The sequence below is a fragment of the Chelon labrosus genome (assembly GCF_963514085.1).
Source record: "Chelon labrosus genome assembly, chromosome: 16".
Taxonomy (NCBI): domain Eukaryota; kingdom Metazoa; phylum Chordata; class Actinopteri; order Mugiliformes; family Mugilidae; genus Chelon; species Chelon labrosus.
In genome coordinates this window covers 13,840,034-13,852,001 of record NC_140349.1, presented here as the reverse complement: position 1 = coordinate 13,852,001, position 11,968 = coordinate 13,840,034, and the positions used below count along the sequence as shown (strand labels likewise).

Genomic DNA, 11,968 nt, shown 5'->3' with positions numbered 1-11,968 from the left:
TGTGCAACAAATCCAGTCGTGAAATTTCCTCGCTCCTAAATATTCCACAGTCAACTGTCAGCTCTATTATAACAAAATGGAAGCGTTTGGGAAAAACAGCAACTCAGCCACGAAGTGGTAGGCCACGTAAAGTGACGGAGAGGGGTCAGCGGATGCTGAAGCGCATAGTGCAAAGAGGTCGCCGACTTTCTGCACAGTCAATTGCTACAGAGCTACAAACTTCATGTGACCTTCAGATTAGCCCAAGTACAGTACGCAGAGAGCTTCATGGAATGGGTTTCCATGGCCGAGCAGCTGCAGCCAAGCCACACATCACCAAGTGCAATGCAAGGCGTCGGATGCAATGGTGTAAAGCACGCCGCCACTGGCCTCTAGAGCAGTGGAGACGCGTTCTCTGGAGTGATGAATCACGCTTTACCATCTGGCAATCTGATGGACGAGTCTGGGTTTGGAGGTTGCCAGGAGAACGGTACATTTCAGATTGCATTGTGCCAACTGTGAAATTTGGTGGAGGAGGAATTATGGTATGGGGTTGTTTTTCAGGAGCTGGGCTTGGCCCCTTAGTTCCAGTGAAAGGAACATTGAATGCTTCAGGATACCAAAACATTTTGGACAATTCCATGCTCCCAACCTTGTGGGAACAGTTTGGAGCGGGCCCCTTCCTCTTCCAACATGACTGTGCACCAGTGCACAAAGCAAGGTCCATAAAGACGTGGATGACAGAGTCTGGTGTGGATGAACTTGACTGGCCTGCACAGAGTCCTGACCTGAACCCGATAGAACACCTTTGGGATGAATTAGAGCGGAGACTGAGAGCCAGGCCTTCTCGACCAACATCAGTGTGTGACCTCACCAATGCGCTTTTGGAAGAATGGTCAAAAATTCCTATAAACACTCTCCTCAACCTTGTGGACAGTCTTCCCAGAAGAGTTGAAGCTGTAATAGCTGCAAAAGGTGGACCGACATCATATTGAATTCTATGAGTTAGGAATGGGATGGCACTTCAGTTCATAGAATGAGTAAAGGCAGGTGAGCGAATACTTTTGGTAATATAGTGTACCTTCCTACAATAAAGTGGGATAAACTACTACTGTAAAGCATTTCCTGAAGGGGAATCATGGTTTTATTTGACCGCAAAGCTGAATTTGCCACGCAGAGTTTCATAGACAATTAAAAACAACATGCAATCTGATCAGTATTCAGTTCCTAATTAAATAATAATTTGTTTTTCCTCATCAAGTTGTGGCAAATCGATTTTAGTACTCTATGTGGGATGTTTTAGTGCTGCCATCTTCTGGTAGCTTTCCAGCACTAACGAAAACTGCACCACACCCCACAAGGACCAACCTTTTGAATAATCTCTTAAAGAACGAGAAATAATCCCAGTGTTACAGTCATCATCAGTCATTATGATTGGTTTTATTAATTTTATTTTCCCTCTGTGCTATAATCATGACTAACTAAAAAAAACAATATCCATATTTCAGTGACTTTTAAAAAACATGTCAAGCAGACCATCAGAGACTTCCAGTATGGGCCACCAGACGTCATCTCTTCAGTAGATCAGTCAACGCTGCCTTGATGCATTCTGCTCGTCTCCTGTTCAAAGGCTCATTGTCCTCTGATTTTCTCCAACAAGCCGTCTGTCTCCCTCTAGCGTGGGCCAGTTCCTCTCCTGCACTCACACATTCTGTAGGCACATATGTAGAAAATACCTGCAACAGACAGAGACGGCGGTTTGGACATTAAACACTTATAGGCAGGGTGTTTACTCATTTCATTCCAGCGTAACCATACAGAATGAAAATTAAGTGAAGACAGCAGGCAAATAAAGTCATCAATCATCTTTCTCACCTGCAAAGAAGTTCATGAGCATGGCCACCCAGCCCAGTATGTAGGACCAGGAGAAGCGCCAGTCGCCGAAGCGCCTTCCCAGGAAGTTGATTGTCACTCCGGTGTAGATGGCCATACCCAGCAGAACAAAGAAAGCTGAGAGAGAGGGAGACAGGGAGACGCGTTTCAGTCGTAGTCGTGAAAGTGTGTCAAGTGTTTGTCGAGTCCAAAGAAAGACAACTCACTGGAGACGAAAAACATGATTCCTGCAGCAAAGGAGCGGTTGAACCTTTCAAAGGAGGAGAAGTGCGAAAAGGACATGATGCCAGCAATGATGCCTGCAAAGCACGACATCCCCGACAGGATCATGAAGGCCCTGGTGGCATTCCAGTAAGCTGGAGGAAAACAGGGAGAAGTCAACACATGTGGAACCCTGAACATGTTATTCCAAACATATACTCATCTTAACATTTATCCACTTATTTATGAATTTTCTACTTGAATTATCAGATCTGATGCCACTGCCAACTATACCAATGCTGAGTGAGTTTACTAAGGGAAACTGTATGCATGCTGCTGTCAGTGGCACAATGGTTCACAGGCAGAAAGTCTGCATGCTCTTTTGATTTGTTATAAGTGACTTACCTATGCTGTCCGTCTGCATGTAGCACTTGTTGGACATGCAGTACCTCCACAGACCCTGATGGGCATAGTTTCCAGAGAGACGGTATTGCATCCAGTAGTCCGTTGCAGTAGAGACCACTAACAGGATATTGCCCACTATGGCACAGAACAAGCCCCCTCCCATGAAGCTGTACATCTTGAGCTGAGATAAAGGGGCAGCTGCAGAAGAACTGCAAAAATAATGAAAGTTAGAAATACAACCAGTTTTACAGAGCACATTTCTGCCTTGGCACAGTAAGTGTACAATGGCAGAACATTAACCAACTTAAAAAATGCATTAGGAACCAAAATGTTCATGCAAATTTTACCAACACTAAACAACAAAGCTGGAAAAAGGGTTGTGATCGTTACATAAGGACTTTTTGATGAGCACATACGATGTCAGTCATAGAACCAATCCACAACAAGGAGACTAGAGTATTATTTAACAAACATCTAAACTAAAGAAACTTTTAAAAAAATTAATTTGCTTCAACCTATAAAATATACATTTGATTGCTACAGATTTTGACTTAGTTTTGAAAGTTTTTCATCAAACTTATTTACCTCTTCTTTAGTGAAAACATGACTTTTAGTTGAATGAATGTACACGAAAACCTGAGCCAAAGCTATTCTTTACGATGTTGTAGTTTGCCGTAGTTCCCCTTCATGTCACGTCGGTGTTTGTTCAGCAGTAATGAGGTTATATATCTGATGCTATAGCCTCCATTCAGTCATCATAAATAACTATAGGATACACACTCAAAAACGACACTGACATTTGATCCCTTACCTTGTTTCTGGAAATGCACCCTCTCTACTGTCTACCTTCCAGAGGTAAAGATAGAAACGGGCGGAGGGCAAAAGAGAGAGAGTGCTGTTGCTCACTTGGGGGGAAAAAGAGAGAGTCCCGGACAATACTCCAACCAAAAGTTGTCCCCTGCGTTTTTTTGTCGATGAAAGCAAAATCCATTGCTGCCATGAGTCTACGGTGTGTGGGATGCACTTGAATGAGACACTACAGAGGCCACAGTACATGTGACCCTGTACATTTGAGTATGGGGGGCCTTAGAGAAGGGGTGTCGGTCCATGTTTCTTTTTTTATGGGTTTTGTTTGTTTGTAAATGGTGTGGTCTGGAACTGGGGATATGCATAGGTATGCAGGACTGTGTGAGTCAATGCAACGTGCTGAAACAGACACTTTTCTTTCAGTGCTGTCACACTGTGGCGGGACACATATAGAAAGAGCGTTCTATAGAGGAAGTTTCTCTTTATGTCGACCATAAGTCTGTCCTAATTAAAATCTAATATAGGTTCTTTTTCATCACGATCAATACCTTACAGATTATACTGAAATCAATATAAAGAAAATGAACATTTTCAGTCAAAAAAAAGAATACAATATACATTAGTTTTACAATTTACTACAATTTCTCCGCATAAACATAAAAGACAAATAAACTCCATTCTTCTCACCTTTTCTAAAAGAATTGAATTCAATAAATTATTGTATTCAGGTGAAAAGAGTTTAAGATTAAAAATGTTAAAAGCTTTTCACATTTAGTGTCCAAAAATTCAAGACAGTTACCACATATAGTTTAAATATACTTAGTGAACTATAATATGGTCAAACTATGATTTGTCTGAGTTTATCAGACACTCTACATTGTCCATGTGACAATGGTAGCCTAGATGAGGCATTTCATTATGAATTCAAGAGAGGCTGTTAGAATACACTCGACAGATGCAGACAGAGATGCGGAACGGCGTGACACTTTCCGCAAGGCGACTGATGTGGTGATGTGATGATGACCTTAAAAAACACAAAAGCGGGGACAATATGTCTCTTCATATTCAGTAACAGCTGTGACCGATGGTCTAAATTTGGATTTAATACATGAACTCTTCAGCTTAAGGGTTTCCATAAAAGGGAAAAATGTGTATCTTTTGCAAATAGCTTAAATAAATAAATAAAATCAAAATGTTTTATACAAACGTTACGCTCCTATGTAAAGTAGATAGTCATAGTTAATTAACTATGCTTGTTGAAACTTTAAATTCACATGTGACTTAGATATTTATACAACAAATAAAGACACCACACTTCCCCTTCAGGCTGTAACTAACGAATGTTTGATTAATGTATTAGTCATTAATTTCAACGATAAAATCTGCAAAATGCCTATCAAATCATAAGTGTGCCAAGTGATGTGCTTTTCTCCAACGCTCCAAAGATAGTCAGCTTGATTTAAAGCAAAGAGGGGAAACAAAAATGCTTAGTAATATGTGGTTGTGAAACATTTTAAATCAATGATTGATAACCTGACCAGAACTTTGGTAATTCGTTTTCTTTCCAGCATATTTCCTGTCACTCCTTCGCTGCATTTTCAAATTTCCTGTTCATCTTTGGCGCTGTTTATACGAATAAATGTTCATAAAACTTTCCTTTCGTTGTGTCAATTTGTTACTGCTTCAATTTAAGCAACCGAGCCACCACTTTTAGAGACATGATCTAAGAGAGGACAAGGCAGACACATGAGAATTCGTTCTGGAAAGAGGTTTGACCTCTTATGACCCGGAAGCTGACGCCAGCCAGACCCGAGCTGTTCCATCGGCGGAGTAAAGATGGCTGACCAAGGCGCCGCAGATCCTGGTAACAACAACAATAATACACCTGAAGCCTCTGAAGGAACTATTATTAAGGTTACAGTGAAAACCCCAAAAGACAAAGAAGAAATCGCCATCGCAGAAGATGCCTCTGTCACTCAGGTTTGTTGATTTCGCCGGTGGGGAGCTGGCTGGCGCCGTGCTCTAACGTCATGCCCCTGCCCACAACTTCAGCTAGGAAGCTAACTAGTTAGCTCTTTTAGCATCTGTCGTCACTCTTACCGGCTAACCGAGAGCGTTTTAAATTAAAGGGGTTGTGTGTAATGGGAGTATTACTGTTTAGATCGTCAAATGTTCGGTGATATTGACGTATTTGACATCCAATAGAGAAATAAGACCACCCTAGTATTTGAACTTGCTAACCGGTTAGCCAGCTAACGGTAACAGTTAGCTAGTTAGCAAGCTAACTCATCTTGCGAGATGACCCACCGTTAGCTATCTATGTAGCCAAACAAGAGTCAGCTGACGGATACGTTATTGCTGTGGCTAATGCAACAAGCAGTGATGGCGTTAAGGTGGTTTTGTCATATGTGTATGTGCCGTTTCGCTTTCATTTCCCATATTAGCTCAGCTGATTAACAAAATGCTAAAGCCTGCTTTTACTCTAGAACATTCTCACTGCTCCCGCCGAGTCTTTCACCTTTCTGGGGAATATATAGTATTCTCAGTGCTATTGTTGGCTTGGCGACGTGTTGCAGTGAAACCATAACGCAATCGTTGTAACCGGAATGAAATGAGAGTTTGTTCAGCTTCGATTGCAGCCGCTTGCGTTGCTGCTGAGGGTCCTCAAGTAGCCGTCACTGAATGCTCTCATAGTTCACTATTCATGTGTTGAATGTTCACACACTGACTGGCCTTGTTTCTCAGCCTTTGAAGCAACGTTTTGTCGTCCAAATGTTCATATGGCTTCATATTTTCTATGCATGTTGTTTAAGATTGATGCTTTGTAGATAACGTGATTCATTCTATTCTTTTTTGGTAACCCAAACAGTAGCGATACCCATATTTATTGAAATCATTAAAAAAAGAAAGGCAAAACATATAAGTGTCAGGAAATAATTGGATCGAGCTCTCCCAGTGTGGTTAGACAGTAAAAACTGAAAGCAAAACAGACGACAACAACAAAACAAGAACCATTCAGTTGAGTCACAAACAGAAGTGACTTAAAAAAATGTAAGATTTATTTGATAAGAAGTCTACTTATGTTCTGCTTTAATATCGGCATGTACCTGGTCAACACTTCTTATACACTGCGTTCACCAGATGACCAGTAAATGACACTATCGTCCTTTGTGATCTGTCATGTCGCTGCTCAGTTATTAAAAATAATATGTTAAAATAATCGATCAAGCTATTCCTGAGAGGCCATATCAAAGTGTTGTAACGGCAGATTTAGATTGCAGGACCACTGCTAATAGGATAAGTAAGAGGCCTGCGGGGTGCGACACAACATAAAGAGATTAGAACAGCACTACTGAGGTGTAAACCTCTTGTTCTTCCAGTGTTTGTCTCCTTTCTTTCTCTTTTTTTTTATTTTTATTTTTTAATTTTCTCGGTTCCCTGCCTCACTGATTATATATTTTTTGTTGCCTTGTAGTTCAAAGAAGAGATCTCGAGGCGGTTCAAAGCCAAACAGGACCAGTTGGTTCTGATTTTTGCAGGGAAGATCTTGAAGGACGGCGACAGCCTCAGCCAACACGGCATCAAAGATGGCCTGACAGTTCACCTAGTCATAAAGACAGCACACAAGTAAGGCTGCTATATTATACAGTGTATGCTGGTACTGCAGATCATTTTGCAGCAGCTCTTTAAGAAGGATCCATTAATTTTGCAGTATAATCTTATGTTCTGTTCACTGAGTTTTATTTAACGCACAATGAGCTCGACAGTATTACTAAACTTAATGTGCCCTCAAATTGTCCCTTCAGGGCTGGAGATGGCGGTAGCACTTCAGCTTCTAGCTCGACCTCCACTCAAGCAGGCAGTGCCTCTACTTCTAGTCCAAGCACCAACCCCCCCTCCACAACAGGATCCACTGGTTCTGCCCCACCACCTACACAAACGCCAAACATATTGAGTGAGTCCACCTGTGTGTCATTGTTTACATTTGAATAACTTAAACTGGCTCATAAATACAGGATGTTTAACTGTTACCAACCACCTGTCCTCCTTCAGCTGGCTTTGGTGACCTGGCTGGTCTGGCTGGACTGGGAATGGGCTCCTCTAACTTTATGGAACTGCAGCAGCAGATGCAGAGGCAGCTCATGTCCAACCCGGAGATGCTTTCTCAGATTATGGAGAACCCGCTGGTGCAGAACATGATGTCCAACCCGGACCTGATGAGGCAGATGATCATGGCCAATCCTCAGATGCAGCAGCTGATGGAACGCAACCCAGAGATCTCCCACATGCTCAACAACCCTGAGCTCATGAGACAGGTAAAGGACGCTGAGATGGACTACAGTAGATTACCACTGCTTTTTAAGTCAGGAGCTTATTCAGGATTTGACAAGCGCTGTTTAAAATTAACCTTAACAAACTTGTTTTCCTCTCCCCTTTTTATCACACATTCCAGACGATGGAGCTAGCCAGGAACCCAGCCATGATGCAGGAAATGATGCGGAACCAGGACCGGGCTCTCAGCAACTTGGAGAGCATCCCAGGAGGTTACAATGCTTTGCGGAGGATGTACACAGACATCCAGGAACCCATGTTCAGTGCTGCCAGGGAACAGGTATGTGAGGAATGTTTACTGATCAAATCTTTGTTTATGTGCATAGTGTTAGTTCTTGTCAGGATTTGTTTTCACTTATTTTGTAACAGTTTTGTGTATTTTGCTATTTTTGTGTTTCGAAATGTGTCTAAATACCCTTTTTTTCTTGTAGTTTGGTAACAACCCGTTCTCGGCTCTTGGTGGGGGCTCTGATTCTGGCGTCCAGCCATCGAGGACAGAGAACCGGGAGCCCCTGCCTAATCCATGGGGGCCACCAAACTCTTCTAACCCCTCTGAGAGTGGAAGTGGCACCACGGGAAGTACTACCACCACTGGGGGCACCAACCCCACGGTGTCTAACCCTCTCGGCATCAATCCTGGCAGTTTGGGAAATGGTAAGACAGATCAGGGCACAAATCCCAAAACAGCATACTCCTTTGTTTATGGTGCATCGCCATACTAACACATACACATTTTTTTTCTGTTGCAGGCATGTTCAACAGCCCGGGCATGCAGAGTCTACTGCAGCAGATCTCGGAAAACCCTCAGCTGATGCAGAACATGCTGTCGGCTCCCTACATGCGCAGCATGATGCAGTCACTGGCTCAAAACCCAGAGTTGGCCTCCCAGGTAAAGAGCGGAATGCACTCACACATTCACACCTGCCTATATGACACTGTACACCAAACATATTGTAGTTAGTACAGACCATGCACCACACATACGGACGATATAGAAGTCTTCAGTTGGTGTTGTTTTGCCAATATCAGGATCTCTTTAAGCCAAGATACAGGGTTTTGTCTTTTAGCCTCACGTTTGCAATATATTGTAATACAGAGTAAACGCCAGTTCTTTGGTGTATTGCAGTTAATTAACAATGTTTCTCTTATTAATTTGTTTAGTGCCTTTTTTAATTTGCTACGGCATATATGCTGTGAATACGAACTTCACTGAGTAAGCAGCATAGCCTGGTGTGGCATGACTAATTACCTTGACCGTGTTTGTCTCTCTGTCTACCAGGTTTTGATGAATAATCCCTTGTTTGCTGGAAACCCACAGCTGCAGGAACAGTTCAGATCTCAGCTGCCTATTTTCCTGCAGCAGGTAAATCTAAAGTTTTATATTTCTATGATCCTTTTAGAAAGGCACAAAAACAGACTCAGGATCAGTACACTGTAACACACCTCAGTCCAGGTATTACATAATATAGCATTGATATGTATCGGTTAAGGCTCTGCGATAAATCGAATAATTAAGTTAAATTTTTGTCTCAGTGTAAAATGTGATACTGTATGTGCTTCAGATAAAAGCTAGCTGTAGTTTTATTTGTGCTAGTTCTGCACAAACTGTATAGTCATCAGTTAATTGTTTGGCTACCAGAGTGCATACCAAACCGAAGAAATATTACTCCAAACTAAACATTGTACTCTCTAGAAATGTTTCTAACCCAGGGTCAGACATTTGACACGAACGGGATGTTGTTTTACTTTTACTTTGGCAGTTAGTAGGTCTGGGAATCACTACTGATTTCCTGAATTTGTCGAGCTCGTATGCCGAGGTTCGGATTCCATTCAATTTTAGTATGTACAATCCAATAGAGATTGGTTTGAATAAGAAAAATCATTTTATTTATTTTTTTATTTTTTTAATCCAGTCCTTTCAGTTAGTGTAAAAAGTTAAAATTGAATGTTTATCAGATTGTTTCCTATTTGTATGACTAGTTAATGAATTGCCCCCTTTTCTGTTGCCTTGCAGATGCAGAACCCAGAGGCCCTGTCAGTGATGACCAATCCCCGCGCCATGCAAGCTCTAATGCAGATTCAACAGGGTCTACAGACACTGCAGACAGAAGCACCAGGCCTCATGCCCAGGTATGCTCACACAGACAGATATAGACATGTCTTACTTTTTATGGAATATATTATTTCAACTCACCTGGTTTTTCTTTTGGCCCAGTTTGATGACAGGTGGAATTCCTGGCATACCCACTGGAGGGGGCATGCCCACAGAGAATCCTGCCTCCTCACCCAGCAGCGCTGGAACAAACACCGCCCAGCAGCAGCTGATGCAACAGATGCTCCAGATGTTTGCTGGAGGAGGTGGAGGAGGAGGAGGAGGAAGTGCAACGGTATACACCCACACACATGTACAGGAATGATATTTTTAAAACTGTCGGATCCTTTTTTTTTTTTTTTTAAGTCCCATTCATGTTCTCCCTCTAGACCCAGACCCCAGAGGTTCGGTTCCAGTCCCAGCTGGACCAGCTGAATGCTATGGGCTTCATCAACCGCGAGGCCAACCTGCAGGCCCTCATCGCTACTGGAGGAGACATCAACGCCGCTATCGAGAGACTGCTGGGCTCACAGCCCTCGTAAAGACATACAGTACATACTGACACACAGACACGCGCATACATACGGTCATACCTAACTCATAAACACCCATCATCTGCAGAGAACCAAGAGAAATTTAAGTGTATTGTCCCAAACTTTACAGAAGAAACTTGGGCAGGATCTGTAAGACCCTCACTCTACATCAGTTCTCAGATCATTCCCTACTCCCCACATTGTTTGGCATCAAGGCGGACTGAACCACTCTCACCTGGGTGAAGGGTGTTCTGGTGCAGAGAAAAGGAGCAAAAACCTCTCCTGAAAAGGGATTCCCAACCATTTTCTTCATTCGTTGTTTTCTTCACATAAGACCGGAGTCAAGTGTTGCAGTCAAACTTTTAAATGATACAGATTAAACCCGTGTGATGTGATCGGCAGTCAGCTCTGTTTACTGCATGGCCGCTGTGAGGCAGTTTGTTAGTATTTAACTGGCAAAGTGATTCATGATGATTTTCTGGTATACAGATGGTAGTCCTGAACATGATCAGGATGATATCCACGCAGATGTTCAACCTCATTCCACCTTCCCCTACCCCACCCCACCCCACCCCGTTCTTGAGACCCTACATAAATAGCTGTTTTTGCCCAACAGCTTTCACTATTTATTGCAAGCGCTTAAGGAAATGACGTCCTCCACACTTCCCTAAAGTCGTAATTTGTCATTCCAGATAAAAGTGCCCGCTCACAGGCGCACAGTGTCTTTTTCCTTCCGAGGCACCGTCGCTGTGCCTGCTGTCCTCCACTGCCCTATAAGAGCATTGCCAGACAATAACATCCTCACTCGGTGGCTTAATTAGAATCCCCCCCCAATAAATTTCACAGCGCATCATTCAGATCTTTAACCATAATCAAATATCACATTACAGCAGCTCTGAAGCAGGGGGCGCTGTTAGAATGAATATGAATGAAACAAACGAGCTTTCCTTTCTTTTTAATCTGATTATTCATTATATTTTATTTTATTCCTTTTTTTTTTTGTTTTTGAGGTGCAGTTAGTACCTAGGGATAATAAAGATTTGTCTCTTATTAAAATAAATGTGGAAATCAAGTGAGTAAAATAAATTAATAACTGAAAGGCTTTACAATTCCAGTATGGTGGCACCATACGTTTCTCAAATCAACTTCTAGGTTGTCTCTTTTGTTTTTTTTTTTTTTTTGTTTTTTTTTTTTTTTTCCTTTCAAAGATCTCAGCATTGTAGTTGTGGTAACCTTGGCAACTGCTTCTATAGCTTTGCTTTGTCTGTTGACCTCAGCTGGAAAGAAAAAAAAAAATCCATCTCCAAATTGAACATGTTCGAACTAACTTTTAACAGTACTGTACTAAAAAAATAAATAAAACATGGTCAAAAACAGTTTGTGTCGGTTGATTACGGCCTCGTGGAGGTGTGGACGTGTGAGATTGTTGATCTTAAAACGTGATATAGTAATAGTGAAGTTGTATGCTCTGCTGCTGTTTATTGTTTTTAAAGCGGACGCATCGCATATATAAAGTTTGTTCACACAACAGCATTTAATAAGTGACAGATTATGTTAGTGGCCAAGGTTTAATGGCCTGGTTTTATTTCAGTCGACCTGCTTTTAAAGTCTGGAAAGTATGAGTAAGTGGGTATGTCACAACAATATAAATTATCTTCTGATATGACAACTTTAACCCCATAATATTATTACGTCAGCCTCAGCTGTGAGTTCGCTTCTTGTATCT

General features: G+C 42.0%; 2 protein-coding genes across 3 annotated transcripts; one reads left to right on the top strand and one right to left on the bottom strand.

Moving 5' to 3' along the window:
* Positions 1–1,220: 1,220 nt before the first annotated feature.
* LOC311501910 (lens fiber membrane intrinsic protein-like) lies at positions 1,221–3,534 on the bottom strand (the record flags this gene model as incomplete). Of its 2 annotated transcripts, none has more annotated exons than XM_084563969.1 (5): positions 1,221–1,715; positions 1,855–1,989; positions 2,079–2,228; positions 2,479–2,687; positions 3,290–3,534. In XM_084563969.1, the coding sequence occupies 5 exons, from the start codon at positions 3,532–3,534 to the stop codon at positions 1,654–1,656; spliced, it is 801 nt and encodes a 266-aa protein (XP_084420095.1). In that variant the 3' UTR covers positions 1,221–1,653. The 2 variants fall into 2 exon arrangements, with proteins under 2 accessions (XP_084420095.1, XP_084420096.1); XM_084563970.1 differs by lacking the exon at positions 3,290–3,534 and adding an exon at positions 3,064–3,083.
* Positions 3,535–5,114: 1,580 nt separating this feature from the next.
* LOC311501906 (ubiquilin-4-like) lies at positions 5,115–11,618 on the top strand. The gene is made up of 11 exons (XM_084563964.1): positions 5,115–5,265; positions 6,761–6,912; positions 7,092–7,240; positions 7,339–7,601; positions 7,739–7,897; positions 8,049–8,271; positions 8,367–8,506; positions 8,897–8,980; positions 9,632–9,747; positions 9,833–10,004; positions 10,099–11,618. Exons 1-11 carry the CDS (start codon positions 5,122–5,124, stop codon positions 10,249–10,251), a joined length of 1,755 nt encoding a protein of 584 aa, XP_084420090.1. The 5' UTR covers positions 5,115–5,121; the 3' UTR covers positions 10,252–11,618.
* Positions 11,619–11,968: the final 350 nt, after the last annotated feature.

What these genes read in the sequence shown, in the direction of transcription:
- LOC311501906 (XM_084563964.1), top strand. Translation starts at nt 5,122, where the DNA reads ATGGCTGACCAAGGCGCCGCAGATCCTGGTAACAACAACAATAATACA. An exon ending in TCCTGGCAGTTTGGGAAATG is followed by an intron (nt 8,272 to 8,366) that starts GTAAGACAGATC and finishes TTTCTGTTGCAG; the next exon opens with GCATGTTCAACAGCCCGGGC. An exon ending in TGCCTATTTTCCTGCAGCAG is followed by an intron (nt 8,981 to 9,631) that starts GTAAATCTAAAG and finishes GTTGCCTTGCAG; the next exon opens with ATGCAGAACCCAGAGGCCCT.